Here is an 18,505-nt window from a genome sequence, read left to right as displayed (position 1 = left end):
ATTACGGGTACCCGTACTCGACCCGAAATCATAATAAAAAATTTGAAAATCATAATAGCCGTCAATGTTCCCTAATTTACTTCATTAATATCGATGGTAAGCTTTGAGAATAAAAGTAAGAGGACACTCTATAGCTAGTTTTCAGCGAGTTTCAATTGTATGTTCGTTGAAATATAAAAATGTTTCAAAAGAACTCTTAGATTATATAAAGTACTCCCACTGTTCTGCCTTAATAGAGACATTTCATTTTCTTCTCTCATTTGGAAAATAATAATATAAATACTCTTCTCTGCATTATTATCTCTTTTACTTTATTTTTTCTCTATTTTAATTATTTATATTTAATTTTTCAAAATGAGTGCGTGTATGGCTATTATTATTATTTAACTATTTACTTTTTTTTCTCCACTTTAACTATTTGAAATGCCTCTTTTGATATGGACCGGAGGAAGTATTAAAAGATGGTATATGACTAATATTAATGATAACGAGTATTATCGGGATTAACGGGTATATCTGCGCGGATAGCGGGTATACCCGATACCCGATGGGTAACGGGTCGAAATGGGGATTTTTCATTACCCGCTACCTATTTTGCCACCCCTAGTCCATTGTATTAGGGCAAGAAAAGAGTGTATTATTATCAACAGAAATTTAGTGACTGTAATAAGAAGTCAATATTAAATTAACTGAAATTACTAATATAGCCTTCAGATTTAATATGCTATAAAAAGTTAGAAGATAGTTTTGGAATTTCACACAATATAGCATATCAAATACTCCATCCGTCCCGGATAATTCGGGTCACTTTGATCGAGCACGGGTTTTAAGAATTGTAATGAAAAGTGGGTTGAAAAAATTAGTGGAATGTGGGTCCTACCTTTATATATTAGTTTTATAATAAAATGTGAGTAGAAATGAGTTAGTGGAATATGAGGTCGACTACCAAAAATGGTAAAAGTGAAGTGAGACAAATTATGTGGGACGGACCGAAATGAAAAACTGGGACGAATTATCTGGGACGGAGAGAGTATTTGTTATTAAAGATTGTAATATAACATCAATTCAAACACCATAGAATTAGAAAATCAAGAAAAGCATTTTGCAAAATATTGTGCTCTGAAATATAAACTCCAATTCAAACACATCCTTAATGTAGACTTTTTATTTTCGCCCATCTCATAATTTATTTGTAAAAAGTTACCTCTAACTCATTAGTTATATAAATCAATTTATAGATAATTTATACCACAATAATATTGTATTATTACAATCCATTAAATAGGAGTATAAAATCCAAAAAAAAAAAAAAAATTTAACCCGATATATACACAACGAGGTAGAATTGCATAAAATAAATAATTTTGGTCTCCACCTAAATTATTGCCAAATCATCAATTTTCAATCAAAACAATTCCATGAATCTACTCCTACTTGCGTCTACTCCTCCCAATTCCCAATCCACCGACTTCATCATCAAGCAATGACACCAATTATTCACCCAATTTGATTGGGAACACTAAATTTATCGGTGCTTATCTCAATCAATTCCATGGCGGACTTAATCCCCCCATTTCTATGCCTCCTTTTGTTCACATTTTCATGTAATTGTGTTCAATCCATCGAGCAAGGGCATATCAACGCCGAAATATCCAACAGAGGCCTTGATTTCCTAAAGGAATTGCTGATTCAGAAGGCGGAGTTCGAAATCGTCCCGCTCGATCTCCCCAAGATTGCCAAGTCTGTAAAAATTCCTGTTATAGGAACTGTTCAAATGGCTGCTACCGATATTACGATCGAAACGATCAACGTGACGTCGTCAACGCTCAAGAGTGGAGATAGCGGGATAGTAATCGATGTTTCCGGCGCCACCGCCAATTTGAGCATGAATTGGCAGTATTCGTACAGTAGTTGGTGGCTTCCGGTTTCGGTCTCTGATAAGGGTAATGCTACCATTCAGGTATTTTCAGCATTTTTTCTCAACGGTGATGGTGTGGAAGTTGTTAGTGCCCTAGCTAATATTTAGATTTAGCCAGGAATTGATTACATCCTGCTTCTCCCGGTTGGAACAATTGAGCTGTTAACGTGCTAAATTTATTTGTTTGTATACTGGTAGAGTGCATGTTTTTGCTAGATTGAACTTGATCTTTGGTCAAAAAGCCCTTTGGCTTTTTGACCAAAGGTCAAAATATTTTTTCTTTTCATTGTTAAGTCATATGTTTGTGCTGGATAAAATGTAATCGAAGTTTAACTGATAAATTTATGCTTCCTTTGAAGGTTGAAGGACTGGAAGTTGGCCTTACACTCAGTCTAGAGACTGTAGAAGGATCTCTGAAGGTGTCACTCTTGGAATGTGGGTGTTATGTGAATGGTATCTCTATAAAATTAAATGGGGGAGCATCGTGGCTCTATCAAGGGTATGTTTCCCCATTGTGTTCTCCTCTGTCTTTTTTTTCTTCTTCTGGTTTTCAGGACTGGCAACCTATTTGTTTGATTGCCAACCGGTCTTCAAATTATCTGCTAAATCTAGTTTTCTCAGTAGTGATAAATTTTGAACTTTACCGAGACTAAGATAAAAATTCCATCAGAGTTTATTTTGGTTGGATCATGGTCGTAAGACATTAAACTTACCTGTAATAATTTGTGACAAATCGTATCCCTTTGGATACAATGCGCCAAAAACTGAAACCCTCAGCTTCAATTAGGTGCCTTACCTTCCAAGATTCCCGGGTGGCTTTTTGCTACATTACATAATATTACTCCCTCCGTCCCCAAAGAATATGCACTTTGGGTTCGGCACGAGTTTTAATGTAAAATTGATTAAGAAAGAGGTAGAGAGAAAAAGTAATTAAAGTATTGTTAGTGGAAAATGGATCCCGCCTCATTACAGAGAAAAGACTTTCCAAAATTAAAAAGTGCATATTCTTGTGGGACGGACTAAAAAGGAAAGAGTGCATATTCTTGTGGGACGGGGGGAGTATCTGATAGAGGGTCTACCAGTCTATGATGTAGATAAAAAAGTGCATTTTTACCATCTGGACTGGAGATAAGTTTTACTCAATTCATTTAAGCAATCGATTATCTTTTAGATGTATATTTGATGAAAATGACCAAAATAGCAACGACAATAATATAATGGTTATAGTGATGATTACAATTGGGCCTTTCAAGAAGGCCTGTGTAGTGACAATCTTGACCTCCACAACCTGTGAACCATTTTGTTCTTTCTTGTACTATTGGGATGCACTTCCCTGAGTAAAAGTCCTTGAAATTGTTTGTTCCCGTTCTGGCCTAAGTCTTTTCTGCCTGCTTGTTGACTGGTTCATTGAATCCTTCAGTTGTAGAATATACTTATATTTTTTCCCTAAAAAATTGACAGTCAATTTAACCTTTTGTCTCAGGTTGGTGGATGCTTTTGAGGATAAAATTAGTTCTGCTGTTGAAGATGCGATTCCAAAGAAAATAAAAGATGCAATAGTGAAGCTTGACAATGCACTGCAATCTTTTCCTAAAGAAGTATCAGTAACTAGCATTGCTGCAGTGAATATTACACTTGTTGGCGATCCAGCATTGAATGAATTGTCGCTTGACCTTGATATTGATGGGTTATTCTCAGCCAAAGATGAAGCTACACTTTCCAGCCCCTATCACAGAATAGCACAAGAATCAGGTTCCTGCAAGGAAGCAGATAAAATGCTCAAGATAGCATTGCATGAAGATGTGTTCAGGTCAGCATCATCAGTTTACTATGAGGTGAGTTTTAATTCTTTTGTTAATGTATCAGAAAGGGATGGGGCAATAAAGTTTCTTCAGTGGTAAAATCTAGAGTCAATTTATATAAAGATAACCCTGATTTCAAGTGCCAACTTTGGAGTATCTGTTCAATTTGAGTGTTGATTGTGTTTGTCTTGCTGAAATTGCAGTTACGAATTATCTCAACTTATAGTCTAATAAAATTTGATCTTTATTTTAGGCAAGGAAGATGCACTGGATTGTCGACAAAGTACCAGATCAATCTCTGTTGAACACAGCTGGTTGGAGGTTCATCGTTCCCCAGTTGTATAAGAGGTATCCAAATGATGACATGAATCTGAATCTCACTGTATCTTCTCCACCAACAATAGAAGTTGAAAAGCGGCAGATTAAGGCAAAAATCCCCTTAGATGTGGTGATTAATGTTTTGGATGGGGGACAAGTTGTACCAGTTGTGTGCATATCTGTGGTAAGCTCAGTGTGACAACTAAGATTCTATGTATAGGTCTTTAGGAAATCCACTCACTTTCTGTTTCGTGTTTTGTTGTGCTAGTACTTCATCTTATATAGTTATATTATGTAAACATTAAATAAGTATACATGATTTCTTAAATATTTTGAGCATTTGCTTGTTCATAAATTCTGAAACAAAGTCTAAAAATAACTCATTTGGTGCATTCCCTTAGAACCTAGATAATTATGGACTGCATGCTTTTTTCTGGAACAAGGAGAAAGCAAAAAAATGGAAAGCCTACCGTGGTACCACGTTGCCTAAATATCTCATGATGTCTAATGAGTCATACTGAAGGACAGTACTTGTATATGAGTCCTTTATGTTTGAATATCAACTTTAATATTTATATTGAACTATTTATAGTGTAATAACTGTCATTGGGTAATCATCCGCATACCTATATCATGAAAATTGATCATCTAGCCTTCTCCATCAGTTTGAGACTTTCAAAGTCTACGTTCTCTGTCTCACCCTCACAGTTTCTACACTTTATAGTGATTAATTTGTTTTGCTGCAGGTAATTGATGCCTCTGTTAGTCCAGAGATTTTGGGAAACACTTTAGTTGGAGTCGCAAAATTAAATGAATTCACTATGTCACTCAACTGGAGTAAGATTGGTGACCTGCACATGTCTCTAATCCAGGTACCTCTTTCATCTTTCTGAATTCCATGTATTAGTTTCTGGTAGATCATTGTTTGACACCTCGTTGCATTGATTGGGATCTCATTTAGGAGAGTTGGAAAAAATAGTTTGGTGACCCCACTTCCAGCCCTCTTCTTGACTGCCGCCCCCCGAGTCCCAAGAGGTTGGGGTAGAGGGGAGGAGAAAAAACTAATAATCAGTATAATACAAAACTTCTGGAGAATCATAAGCTGTAAGACAATTTTGGATCAAAATACCAAAAATATTACTCTCTCCGTCCCCCATAATTTGTCACCATTTGACCTGGCACGGGTTTTAAGAAATGTAATAGAAAATGGGTTGAAAAAGTTAGTGGCATGTGGGTCCTACTTTTATATATTAGTTTTATAATAAAATGTGAGTGAGAATGAGTTAATGGAATATGGGGTCCACTACCAAAAATAGTAAAAATGAAAGGTGACAAATTTTTAGGGACGAATGAAAAAGGAAATAGGTGACAAATTTTTAGGGACGGAGGGAGTATTTAGTTATATAAAAATTTAATAGAGAAACAGGGGGGGGTTTAGGTGTATTAATGACTAGGAATGTTAAAAGTCATGGGGGTGTTTTCTTTGGAATGATAAATTAGAGTACTTCAACATTTTATAAAATAATGATGTTGCAGAGTCTTAAAACTTACATGACTCGTAGAGTTGTGGATGGGGTCGGCTACATAAATAATGCCTTGGGTGACATTGAGTTTGAATGAAGTATAAAATGGAACTACTAGCCATTTATAATTTACCTGATGTGGGCTTTTGCAGTTGATTTCACATAGGTCATAGATTTAATTGCTCATCTCTTGTGAATTTTATTGTATGCATATCTTTTATGTTTAGCATGTGACATGCTGTGCATGTGCAGACACTAATTTCTGCCACTCTGAGGACTGTGGTGTTGCCGTATGTCAACTTAAAACTCACCACCGGATATCAGATTCCACCCTTCCATGGTTACGAGCTTCAATATGCCCAACTTCTATGCACAGATGCTTGGATTGTGATATGCAGTGATGTTGCACCTGCAAAACAGTACAATCTCATTTAGTTTCTGTCAAGTGAAGAGATCTGGTCTTTTGTTGTGTGCATATAAACTGTATCAACTTCGAGATGCAAGTTTTCCAGGACCCCACATCGACTCTGTTGATAAAAATCTGCACATCGACTTTCTGTTATAGTCGTGACCGGGATGCTGTATATACGTTTGGGATCCACAGTTGTGAAAGCTGAGCCACCACAACGTCGAGGGAGGGATAGCACTACTTTTCAAAGAATCGCTCCTACGGCTCGGTGGGGGGTTTCATGTTGAAACCATTTCCTGTAACATTAGCACTCACAAATACTCTTTAAGTTGTCCAATACTGTACAGTTAGATCATGCTGTCCATGTATATATGTAACAATTTGGTCATATGTATTCAAAATGGAAATAATTACAGTTTACCTTGTTTAGAATAAATCGTTGTCTTATTACTGCTCTGCTGTAGATGAATAATACTTCAGCAGCTGATGGGATTTTTCATTCTAAGCTTGAATAAAAATTTAGTAGCCACATAGTGTGTCTAACTATCACTTCAGTTTTTTTTTTCTCTTTATACAATTGTGATTAGTTGAATGCATCACATGAAAATATCAAAGAGGATTAACAATGGTTTTCCATCTATCCCCGTAATGACTCGATCCCCCGACCTATCGATTAAAGGGGGGCGTCTTATCAACTGGGTTGCGTTTCATAAAAGTAAAAAAAGACACCACATAAAAATATGTCCGACTATTCAATTCTTTAGTGAGGATTGCGGTTCATACTTTAGAAATGTTAGGGCATCTACAATGAACGCCTTTAGGCTCAAGCCACAACACTCATAATTATACTTTAGAAATGTTAGGGCATCTAGAACGGATACCTTCTAGGCTCAAGCCACAACCCTCTAGCCATGCATCTCTAATTATTTTGCATTATTCATTATTAACTTTTATAATTATAAAATTCAGTAAAATTACTTCAATAAAATTAAAAATCATATAAATTACAAATTCATAAAAAAAACACTTAATTCAGAGCGGACATAACGTTAACTTGTTGACTAGAGAAACACCAAATTTTGTTTAGATATCTAGAAACATGCGCGTGAAAGATTTCCTAGCGATTTTGGAGTAAAGCCTCTTCTATTTCGTGTTTGTGTGAAAGCGAGTTTGATTCGACAACCTATAAAGTATAAACCCTTTCTATAATTCGCGCAATTCCTCCTCCATAATTCAACCACCCCATCCCAATCAACAAGGTAAAAACACTCATTGCTTTCGTTTTCTGTCAACTCACGCATTTTTTTTCAATATTATATATCCAGTGAAATTGTTCTTTTCACCGGCCTTTTCAAATTTGTGTGTTTGAATACATGATTACCGGCCTTTTCCTTAGCTTATGTTTCCTCTTTTTTCTTTTCTCTTCTTTTTCTTCTTTCTTTTTAGTGTTTTGTACATACATCTAATTGCATTTATAATATAGAGTGAACTTCAAAAATGGTCTTTGGACTATGGGTTTATCTCGAAAATGGTCCCTGGACTTTAAAAATATCACCAGTAGTCCCTGGACTAAGGGTTAATATCAAAAACGATATTTTGAGACGAAAATGCCCTTTTGAGGGGTTTTGGGGTTTTGGGCAATTTGGTCTTTTTACACTTTTAACATTTTAAATCTGATATTATTTTAGTTATGTACTAAATCTGATATTATTTCAAAATTATCATTCTTCTTCCCTTTTGTCATCCTTCACTTAGTTTCTTTATTTCAATATTAGATTTAATTTTACAAAATTAAATTTTAAATTTCAGTTTTTAAATATCAATAAATTTTTTTAATTATAAAAATTATTAAATAACAAAAATTATTAGTCATAATCAATATTTGATAGTGTCTAATATTTAATCAATAAGATATAACAACGTCTTAGTTTTAATCAATATTTAATAGCTTTAATCATAAATAGACAATATAACACGATTTATTCTGAAATAAATATGCGTCTAATGTAAGACTAATATAATTTTCGTTTATTAATTTGAAAACAATCAATCAAAATGACTAGAAAATTTCAACAAAAATACTCCTATACAAAATTTTTAGTCGACTTCATAATATTCAACACAAGAAATTATAACAACCGAACGAAGGCTAAATAGAATAGCTCTTATTTTTCCATCACGATTAATATTATTTTTCTGTACTTCTTCAATTCAGCTTAATATTATATTAAATAATAAAAATTAATAGTTTTAATCAATATTTATAGTTTCCATGAATTAATAGTTTTAATTAAAAAAATTTATTGATATTTAAAAATTGAAATTTAAAATTTAATTTTGTAAAATTAAATCTAATATTGAAATAAAGAAACAAAGTGAAGGATGACAAAAGGAAGAAAAATGATAATTTTGAAATAATATCAGATTTAGTACATAACTAAAATAATATCAGATTTAAAATGTTAAAAGTGTAAAAAGACCAAATTGCCCAAACCCCTCAAAACCCCTCAAAAGGGCATTTTCGTCTCAAAATACCATTTTTGATATTAACCCTTAGTTCAGGGACTACTGGTGATATTTTTAAAGTCCAGGGATCATTTTCGAGATAAACCCATAGTCCAGGGACCATTTTTGAAGTTCATTCTATAATATAAATCAAGAATAAAACATCTAATTAAATTAATTATTTAAAATAATTAAATTAATTAAATATTTTTTATTGAATTATTTGATACTCATTTTAGAGTTGAAACACCTAAGTAAAAATATTAAACTCTTAATATCTTAATACAATTCACAATTTTAAATTTTTATTAAGACTATATTGATTAGTTATTAATTTAATGTAAATAATAATAATAACAATAACCTTTATTATATAATATTGTGTGATTCATGATTTAAATAATTATACTATAATTATTTATTAATTATAACTAGTTTTTAGTATTATAATAATAAAATTATTATAATAATTAAATATAATTATAACTATAATTATAATTTATAATTAAGTATATTTGAATGATATTAAAAAATAAATTAATTATTAATTTATAGTATCAAAATAATAATATTAATATTGATTAATAATAATAGTATAAAGAGTGAGAAGAATGAGAGAATATCAATATCACTTTTGGTACTTAGTTTTGTGTATGCCCAAAATAACTTCTATGACACAAATGGAAAATGAATTTGTTTAGAGGGCATTTTTAGGTGAAAATTGTCAGGTACCAAAAATGTGATTAATAGGTACCAAAAACGATATAAAATAAAGATCATGTACTATTTATGTGCAAAAGTGAAAGATCAGGTACCATTTATGTAGTTCACTCTTAATTTAATTATATTGCAAGTGTGATGACTACATGTTTATGTTTTAATTTATATAATTAAAATTTGTTTTATCTAGTTTTTGTAATTATTTTGCTTGTTTTTGTGTTTTTTTTTCTTTTTATCTGGCCAATTTTAGAACTATGTTCGTTTAACTAGATTAATCGAGAGATAGTTAGTTTACGTGGTTATAGGAACGAGTACGACACATAGATTTATCTGCATAGTTATATTACGTCAAAAAATCATTCTCCATATTAAACTGAAAAATGTTACTTCTTCCGTCCCATAAAAGATGTCACACTTGTGGCACGATACGAGATTTTAGGAGGTTTTGTTTTGTGTGTTAAATGGAGAGAAAAATATATTAATGTGAGAGAAAATTTTTTCCAAAAAAGAAAATGTGACATCTTTTATGAGACAAACTAAAAAGGAAAGTGTGACATCTATTATGGGACGGAGGGAGTACTTCCTTAGTCTCATGATAGGAGTCACATTTGATGTGAACACGAGTTTTAAGAAATGTAAAGAATAGTGAGTTAGAAAAGTTAGTGGAATATGAAGTCCACTTTTATTATATTAGTTTTATAATAGAATGTTAGTGAAGTGAGTTAGTGAAATATGAGACCTACTTACCATTTATGGTAAAAATGAAACGTGAATCTTATTGTGAGTTAGACCGAAATAACAAAATGTGACGCTTATTGTGCAACAGATGGAGTAATTTTCAAATATGCATTCGAAATTCATGCAAATTAAAAAATCAATTACTGTATAGATTTTGAATAAAACTAAATCTAATAAATAAGCTTGGTATTCTAAAATCACTTAATTGGGTTCTAACAGAATCAGAACAAGAGTTCTAAAATTAAAAAAATTAATACAAAGTACAAATCAATTCATATGGCAAAGATATACTCCCCCGTCTCATAGAAATAGACCCTTTAGCGTTGACACGAGTTTTAACGCATAATTTGGTAAAGTAGAAGAGAAAGAGAAAACAATGTAATTGAAATTGTATAGTGGATGGTGGGACCCACAAATGATAGAGGAAAAGAGAAGGGGAAAAATGTTACCATCAATGGATATGGACTATTTCTATGGGACGGACGAAAAAGGAAATATGGTCTATTTCTATGGGATAGAGGGAGTATGTTTCTATGTAATGGCAAGTATCAAACTTTATATCCTTGTGGGTAGGGATGTCAATGTAGCCCGCAACCCATGGGCTGACCCGAATAGCCCGCCAAATTTATAGGGTTTTAAGGCTGAAAATTTCTAGCCCGATAAAATTAAAACCCGATTAGCCCGCGCCCGATTAACCCGTGACCCGTTAGGGCCAGACCCAAAAACCCGATGGGCTGGCCCGAAAACCCGATAAATTTTTTATTATTTTATTTTTTACTCCTAATTCGATACTTCATTGATTAATTTTATAATATAGATAACTAAAATAATAATTTTCAATTTTATATTAAATGTACAAATTATATATTAATTTTTATTAATATAATAATTGATAAATAAATTAAAAACTTCAAATTCACTTAAAACAATATTTAAATTTCTAAAACATGCATTAAAATTTCACGAAATATCTCAAATATTAGTATTTGATCATGTTTATGATTGAGTTTAAGCATATATCTCAAATTTATCATAATTAAATATTTTACATTTTATGTATATAACTAATCTTCATAATTATTTATTGGATTGATAGCATGTTAATCTTATCGATAGCAACCCGATTAACACGATGAGCTAGTCAGAAACTCGAGCCTTTAGGGTTAGGGTTAAACTTTTGTAACCCGGAAAGAATTCACAACCCGACTAGCCCACACCCGATTGACCCGCAACCCGAGTAGGGCCAGCCCGAAATCCGATGGACCGGCCCTATTGACATCCCTACTTGTGGGTAAGAGCATCCACTATAGTTAAGCTCGTGGCCCTGGACCAAGCCACAAAACTTGGCCTAGGCCACAAAACTTGGCCGGACCACCAAAAAACTTGTTTACACTATAGTGGACAAGTCCAACAATGCATAATTTAATAAAAAAAATTTTAAAATTTTTAAATAATTTTTGAAAATATAAAAAATGTGTGAGGTGAAAATGTGTGGAATGAGGTATTTATAAATAATTTTTGAAATTATTAAAAAACTAAAAATAAAAAAAATTCAAAATTGGGCTGAGCCGCGGCTCTCGGCCGCCACAATAGGGAGCCACGGCTCTCACCCAAGAGCCGCAGCCTAGCTGCCGTCGTGGCTCTCCCGCCGCGGCCTTCCGTGGCTCTCACTATAGGGAGCAGCGGCCGAGCCACGACCGTGCCACGAGCCGCGACTCCCCTATATTGGATGCTCTAAGTTTTATGTAGCTAGGAAATACATTATAATAGTACAAGTTTTTAAAATTACAACTTACAAACACTTAGGTAATTAGAACCACTGACTTATTGATTTGATTTTATTTTTGATAGAGAAGAACCATCTTACTATTAATACGATGAACACCTAACTATTTTCAGGTAAAAATCTATATCTCAGTCCTAGCCAGGCTAGTTCAATTCGTTTTGGTCTTTGCCCAAACTAATCGATGCAAATAAATAGTAGTAATACAAATCCTTTGTACTATAGTAATGAGACCATATCAATGATATTAAAACGGAATAATTTTTAGTCGTACGTTTTAAATTGTTAATTAATTAATTAAAGTGAGAAAACAATATAACTATATAAAATTTTAAAAATGAAAAATATTACTATAATAACAATTCAATAAATATATACTACTCAATTCATTTTACACCTAAAGACATAATATTAAACATATTTAAAATGGAATCAAGACAAACACAATTATTTGGACAACAATGAAGAGAGTATATCAAGTGTTGACACTTCTGAAAAATATGTTTAAAACAATCCCGATATATCTCTACTAAAAAAAAAATTAAATCACACTTTTAACAAAATAATGAATCTATAACTCATAATATTCAAAATGTCAAAATTATGACCATAAAAAAATTCAAATGATAAACTACCAAAATAACATTACATTAATTGGTTGAATTAACATTATTACATTAATGAATAATGAAAGCCCTTTTGAATGCATGTTGGAGTGTTTAACTTTATTTATTGCTCTTTAAACATGGCTTGTTCAAACATGAAATAACTATATTATTTTTTATATTACTTTACAATTCTCAATACGGCTAATTTTCTTTTTATAAAAACATACCTAATATAATACTATATATTTTACTCAGTATGATCACCTATAGATAAGATAATTAGATTCTCCATATATAATCAGTTGTATCCCAGAACAATTAAGTGCTAAATCCTAATTTCAACAATAGCATTTAGTAAACCAAAATTTGGTAGCAGACTATTTTATTTTATTTGAAAACTAATTGTTTGATCAACTCAATTTTGTTAGGTTTAATTATCTCAGTGCAAATATACATATATACTGGGTAGTGATAAAATGCAATATCTATATATTGTACAAACTCCAAACTATGATTTGGACCTTTAGAAAATATCAATAGATGGCAAAATAATAGCAACAAAAAAAAATGCCAAAATAGTGTCAATACATCGTCAGCACACATCAACCGTTGACACTGTGTTGACATTTTTTGTTGCTATTATTTTATCATTTGTTGACATTTTCTAACTGTCCAGATCATAATTTGTTTAAAATAATCCTTCATATATCTCTACTATAAAAAAATGTAAATCACACTTTTAACAAAATAATGAATCGATGACTCATAATATTCAAAACATCAAAACTATGACCATAGAAAAATTCAAATGATAAACTACACAAAAATAACATTACATTAATTGGTTGAATTAACATTATTACATTAATGAATAATGAAAGCCCTTTTAAATGCACATTGGAGCGTTTATATTTATTTATTGTTCTTTAAATATAGCTTGTTCGAACATGAAACATCTATACTATTTTTGTTTTGTAAAATTAATACATTTATATAATTAGTTTCTAAAGGCGAATTTTTGCTTTATTTTGAATATATATGAGTTTTGAGAATAAACTTAAAGTATTAATAAGTTTTAAGGCATGAATTTGAATATTTATAAGTAACTCTAATGAATATTTATTAAAGATTTGTAACTTTCGTTTGGTTCCTCATTGTAGTGCTCTTAAGAACTAGTCAGAGTGCTCATTAAAATATCTAAATAATTATTCATGAGAGTTATTTATAAATATTCAAATTCATGCATAAAACTTATAAACCATTTAAATTTATTCCTTAAATTCATAAATATCCAAAATAAGGCCAATTTTTTATTTTTTTATATTTTTTATTTTTATATATTGATAGATAGGAGAATATTATACCATTGATGTATTTGCTCAATTCTACACGTCGAATAGTAAAGCTTTCCTCGTATAATAGTAGTACTACTTAACTCTCACTATAAATATATGCCAACTCTATTCCAAATTTCACAATATATATCATCAATTGATTAGTTGGTGGATCGATTTGATCGTGATCTTATCCTACAACATGGGAAAGGATTCTTCTAACTTGAATCTTGAAATGATTCTGAGCATGAAAGGTGGAAAAGGAGAAGATAGTTATCATAACAACTCTCAAGCCCAGGTACATTTCTTATTAATCATAACTTGCACTCAAAATAAATACCCTCACTATTTATAAGCGTATAGAAAATCCTAGATTGACTCAAAAGGAAATAAAAAAAAAACTGAAAAATTACGTTTTTCGCCCCTAAATGATGTCGGATGGCCGAACTTTGATTCCTCGGCTCGATTTGCAAGTACTGTGCGAATTTTAAGTCATACAAGCACGCAGGGGCAACACGCTAGATTGATGCTCCATCTTTTGAGCGAAGCTCTCGACAGCACGCAGCTGAGATCCGCGGAGGCTGGTTTTGCGGTGGCGGACCTCGGGTGCTCGAGCGGCAGCAACACCATAGATATGGTGGAGTTCATAATCAAGCGCATGGCTGATCGTTACAAGGCGTTGGGTAGCGAGCCGCCGGAGTTTTCGGCCTTCTTCTGCGACCTCCCCTCCAACGACTTCAACACTCTCTTCCAGCTCCTTCCACCGCACGGCCACACGTCTTACTTCGCCACTGCCGTGGCCGGTTCGTTCCACCGGAGGCTTTTCCCGGCGAAGCATATTGACTTTTTCTACTCCGCCTTTGCTTTGCATTGGCTATCTCAGGTTGGTTTGTTTTTTTTTCTTAATCTGCATCTATATTTATGATTACAAAATAATGTGAAATTCAAGATGAAATTAAAATTTAATAGTCCTCAAATATTGTTACGTGGTGTGTCCAACCAATATTTATAATTGCAGAAATCATTATAATTGGTTTGACACATTCCGTGACAAATGTTCGGATCACTAAATTATGTTTACTCTAAAAACAGATGATGCGAGTTAGTATTCCATGATTTTGCTGTTAATTTAGGGAAAATAATTAGACGTGCGGGCAACAAGTAGTTCACCATCAAACATGATTGGTTACGTATAATTAGGGTTTTGACGTGGGAAATTAATTTGATATTGAGAAATATGCTTAATGCTTATTATTAGTGCGAAACTGGTTACTTTTAAAGAATATACTGTACTTAAATATTGGTCAAGTTCTGAATGATTAAAAGTTAAAACCTAACCCTATTGCATTCCGAACAACTTTTTGGATTTTGTTTACATTCAAATATATATACGCTATATTGCTACTTTTAATAGTAATATTTTGACCGGGTTTGGTAAACTCTTTTACTTAAGCTTAATTTTATTAAACTACTTGTGGGTCCATTTTAAATATTTAGAGAAGAAATTATAGGCTAACTATGTAATTATTATATGCACAAATGCTAATTCGTGTTATTATTATGAACACGACCAACACATTAAACCAAAAGGAATGGCGTAAAACAATAAGCCAAATAGGCAAATATAAAATGTTATGTGTCGTGTAGAATTGACCAAAAGAAAAAGGAAAGAGCAGTTTGGTTTGGATTTATAAGAAAGTAATAGTAAATAAATCTATCAGATGAGCATAATGCTAAAGATAAATAAGATAAAACTGTGCGGACGGCCATATATATACATTTTCAATCGATCACGAAATATTGATGAATTCGAATAACTATAATTTGAATTTGTCCTCAAAAAATAAGTCTCTATTTTAGTAGGTCTAGCAAAATTAGTTTAATTTTCTATTTTTAGAAACCTTTAGCACTAATTCAATTCATGTTTCTTTCACTTTCATACTTTATCAATTTTGTATTAAAATAAGTATCATCTCCAAAATCCATATTTTTAGAAGATTGAAACATAGTTTTTGTTACAATTGCAATGTAATGTTATGCAGATACCTGAGGAGGTGGTGGACAAGAAATCAATGGCATACAACGAAGGAAGAGTATTCATCAACGGTGCAAAAGAGAGCACCGTAAATGCCTTCAAAAAACAGTTTGAACGTGATTTAAGTGCCTTCTTGCATTCCAGATCCAAAGAATTGAAGTCTGGAGGATCAATGTTCCTCGTTTTCCTGGGTCGGACTAGCTCAGACCCGACCGATCAGGGTGGGGCGGGTATTCTCTTTGGCACGCATTTCCAAGATGCTTGGGATGATCTTGTCCGCCAGGTAATTTAAGAAGGGCAAATTGTCAATAAATCAGGACAGATGGTTAAATTCTTGTCTGTCCCACACTTCATTATTTAAAAATTTAACCACGACAGATGAAAATTTTGCAATTATCCCATTTGCCTCATTTCCGAAAAAATATGCAATAAAATATCAACCGATTCTAAACACGTGGAAGTGCTATGACTATGTTAAATCATAGCTTTAGGGATACACATTTATGTGGAAAGTGACGTGTTTAAAATGTGCTAACACATCATCGCACATTTGGTCAGAAATGAGGCAGATAAATAATTGCAAAATTTTATCTTTTGTGATTTAAAAAGAAGATTTTATTGACATTTTTACCCCGAATGATCTCACCATGTGGTACCACAAATATAATTGCTTTATCTTGATCATGACTTCATGGTCAATCTTTGTACTTTTCATTTGTTTGACGAAATGGGGATGAATTTAGCTGTGTGTTATTTATTGGAGACGTGACGTATATTAGGGACTAATTGCAAGTGAAAAACGTGATGATTTCAACATCCCAATCTACGCGGCGAGCCAAGAGGAGTTCAAGGAGATTGTGGAAGCCGACGGCTCCTTCGTTATCAACAAGCTGCAGGTTTTCAAAGGCGGGAGCCCTCTCGTCGTCAACCGCCGCGACGACGCTGCTGAGATCGGCCGCGCCTTAGCCACCTCGTGCAGGAGCGTCAGCGGCGTCCTTGTTGATGCGCACATTGGCAACAAGCTCAGCGATCAGCTCTTCTCGCGCGTGGCCAGCCGAGCCATGACTCAGGCCGATGAGCTGCTTCACCAGCTTCAGTTCTTTCATATAGTTGCTTCCCTTTCCTTGGCTTCAAGTTGAATATGTTTAAAGCAAATTGCATGTAAAGTCATGAACTTTCAAAATAATTTGGTTTTTTCTGTGTGCTTTAATTCTTGCATAAAAAGTCGTTAACTTTACCGGACTGTGTAAATTTCCCATCCGACCCAACCCGATAAATTTAAGACACAATTACTTATCCTACGTGGCGCGCTGGAGGCGTGAATTGGCAAAACTCCACTAGATTGTTTCTCTTCCATTCTTGCAATCTCTGACCCTGGACTTATCATAAACATACAAGTAGCACAAATGAAAACATACAAATCGACGTAAACATAAAATTGAATTCCACAAATCGAATTCAGCATAAAAGTAGCATTAATTCCACAATTCGAATTGAACCATAAATTTGTCATTTGCCAATTAGTCATGCCTCTGGCACGCCATGTAAGATAAGTTTGTGTCAAAAATCTATCGGATCGGGTCAGATGAGAAATTTACATAGTCCAATAAAATGCAAATTCACATAAAAAATCAAACTATTCTGAAAAGCAATTTGCCCAATTTATCTATGAGAGAGTAGTTACAAAGAATCTGTAAAATTATATGCCAACACATTGGCTTAAAAATATATGGATATATGATTTATCTAGTTTGGCCTAAACTTGCATCATTTATGGATTTTCTTGGATATACTGAGGCTAATATTGATTTTAAAACTTTATTTGATAGAGTAGTAATAAAATGCAAATTGCTTCTTTTTTTACAAATTTCAAAATATGATTTGAACCATTAGATTTTAAGATGAGTAAAGTATTATTTTCAATCTTTTTTTTACGTTTCTGTAAAAAACTAACAGTAAACGGATAGTTAGTGAAATTTTGACTAAATTATAATATTAATCCATGATTAATTAAATAAAATAAAAGAGAATTAAAAAATAGAAGTAAATTTTTATTTATTTTTTTAATTTCTTGTTTTATTTTATTTTATTTTAATTAATCATGAATTAATATTATAATTTAGTCAAATTTTCACTAATCATCCGTTTATCGTTAGTTTTTGGCAGAACCGTAAAAAAGGACCAATCTGGCAACGATTTCATTTGTTTAGGACTCGATTTTCAAAAAGTGAATGTTCAAGATCAACTTCGTATTTCACTCATATGTTTAGCACCAAAATAGTACTTAACTCTTTCAAAATTTGATGTCAACAGATACAAAAATGTCTCAATTGGTTGACAATGTTGACATCAAATCTTAAAATCTAACGGTTCTGATCATAGTTTGTAGGTAGTTTGTAGTTTGTAGTACAATATATAGTGTTTATAGCACGAAACACACTTGAGAAAACCAAACTCTTGAGATAGTGAGATTGAAACTCAAAAATACAAGAGGGAAAGGCAACACACACTCAAAACATATGCATGCAAGTATAAAGAAAGAGATATTAGTCATGCATATATAAGGGGTGAGAGAACTAGTATGTCAGCCTCTTGGGGTGATCTAAAGCTCACTTTCTTCTTCAGCTTCCCATTCCCCGGCTCCACACTCTCGCCCCTCATCGACACTCTATAACGTATCTCTTTCCCGTTGCAGTCTCCGTCAGCCATGTTCAAAGCCGGAGATGCAGCTATCAACTCCTTCAAACTCATCCGGTACGTGCCTCCATGCAATTTTCTTATTCTCACTGGGGCCGATAAGCTCCTCGGTTTC

The 18,505-nt window shown here is 32.8% G+C and overlaps 2 protein-coding genes across 2 annotated transcripts; both read left to right on the top strand.

Moving 5' to 3' along the window:
• Positions 1-1,389: 1,389 nt before the first annotated feature.
• Positions 1,390-6,406, top strand: LOC125215168 (putative BPI/LBP family protein At1g04970). The gene is made up of 6 exons (XM_048116501.1): positions 1,390-1,960; positions 2,278-2,417; positions 3,402-3,753; positions 3,974-4,222; positions 4,785-4,910; positions 5,814-6,406. The coding sequence occupies exons 1-6, from the start codon at positions 1,553-1,555 to the stop codon at positions 5,994-5,996; spliced, it is 1,458 nt and encodes a 485-aa protein (XP_047972458.1). The 5' UTR covers positions 1,390-1,552; the 3' UTR covers positions 5,997-6,406.
• Positions 6,407-13,823: 7,417 nt separating this feature from the next.
• LOC125216281 (indole-3-acetate O-methyltransferase 1-like) lies at positions 13,824-16,903 on the top strand. Its single transcript, XM_048117954.1, has 4 exons — positions 13,824-13,956; positions 14,167-14,541; positions 15,701-15,976; positions 16,473-16,903. The coding sequence occupies exons 1-4, from the start codon at positions 13,861-13,863 to the stop codon at positions 16,830-16,832; spliced, it is 1,107 nt and encodes a 368-aa protein (XP_047973911.1). The 5' UTR covers positions 13,824-13,860; the 3' UTR covers positions 16,833-16,903.
• Positions 16,904-18,505: the final 1,602 nt, after the last annotated feature.

This window comes from Salvia hispanica, chromosome 3, assembly GCF_023119035.1.
Source record: "Salvia hispanica cultivar TCC Black 2014 chromosome 3, UniMelb_Shisp_WGS_1.0, whole genome shotgun sequence".
In the NCBI taxonomy this organism is placed as follows: domain Eukaryota; kingdom Viridiplantae; phylum Streptophyta; class Magnoliopsida; order Lamiales; family Lamiaceae; genus Salvia; species Salvia hispanica.
The sequence above is the reverse complement of the archived record's forward strand: the minus strand, read 5'-3'. Positions and strand labels throughout refer to the sequence as shown.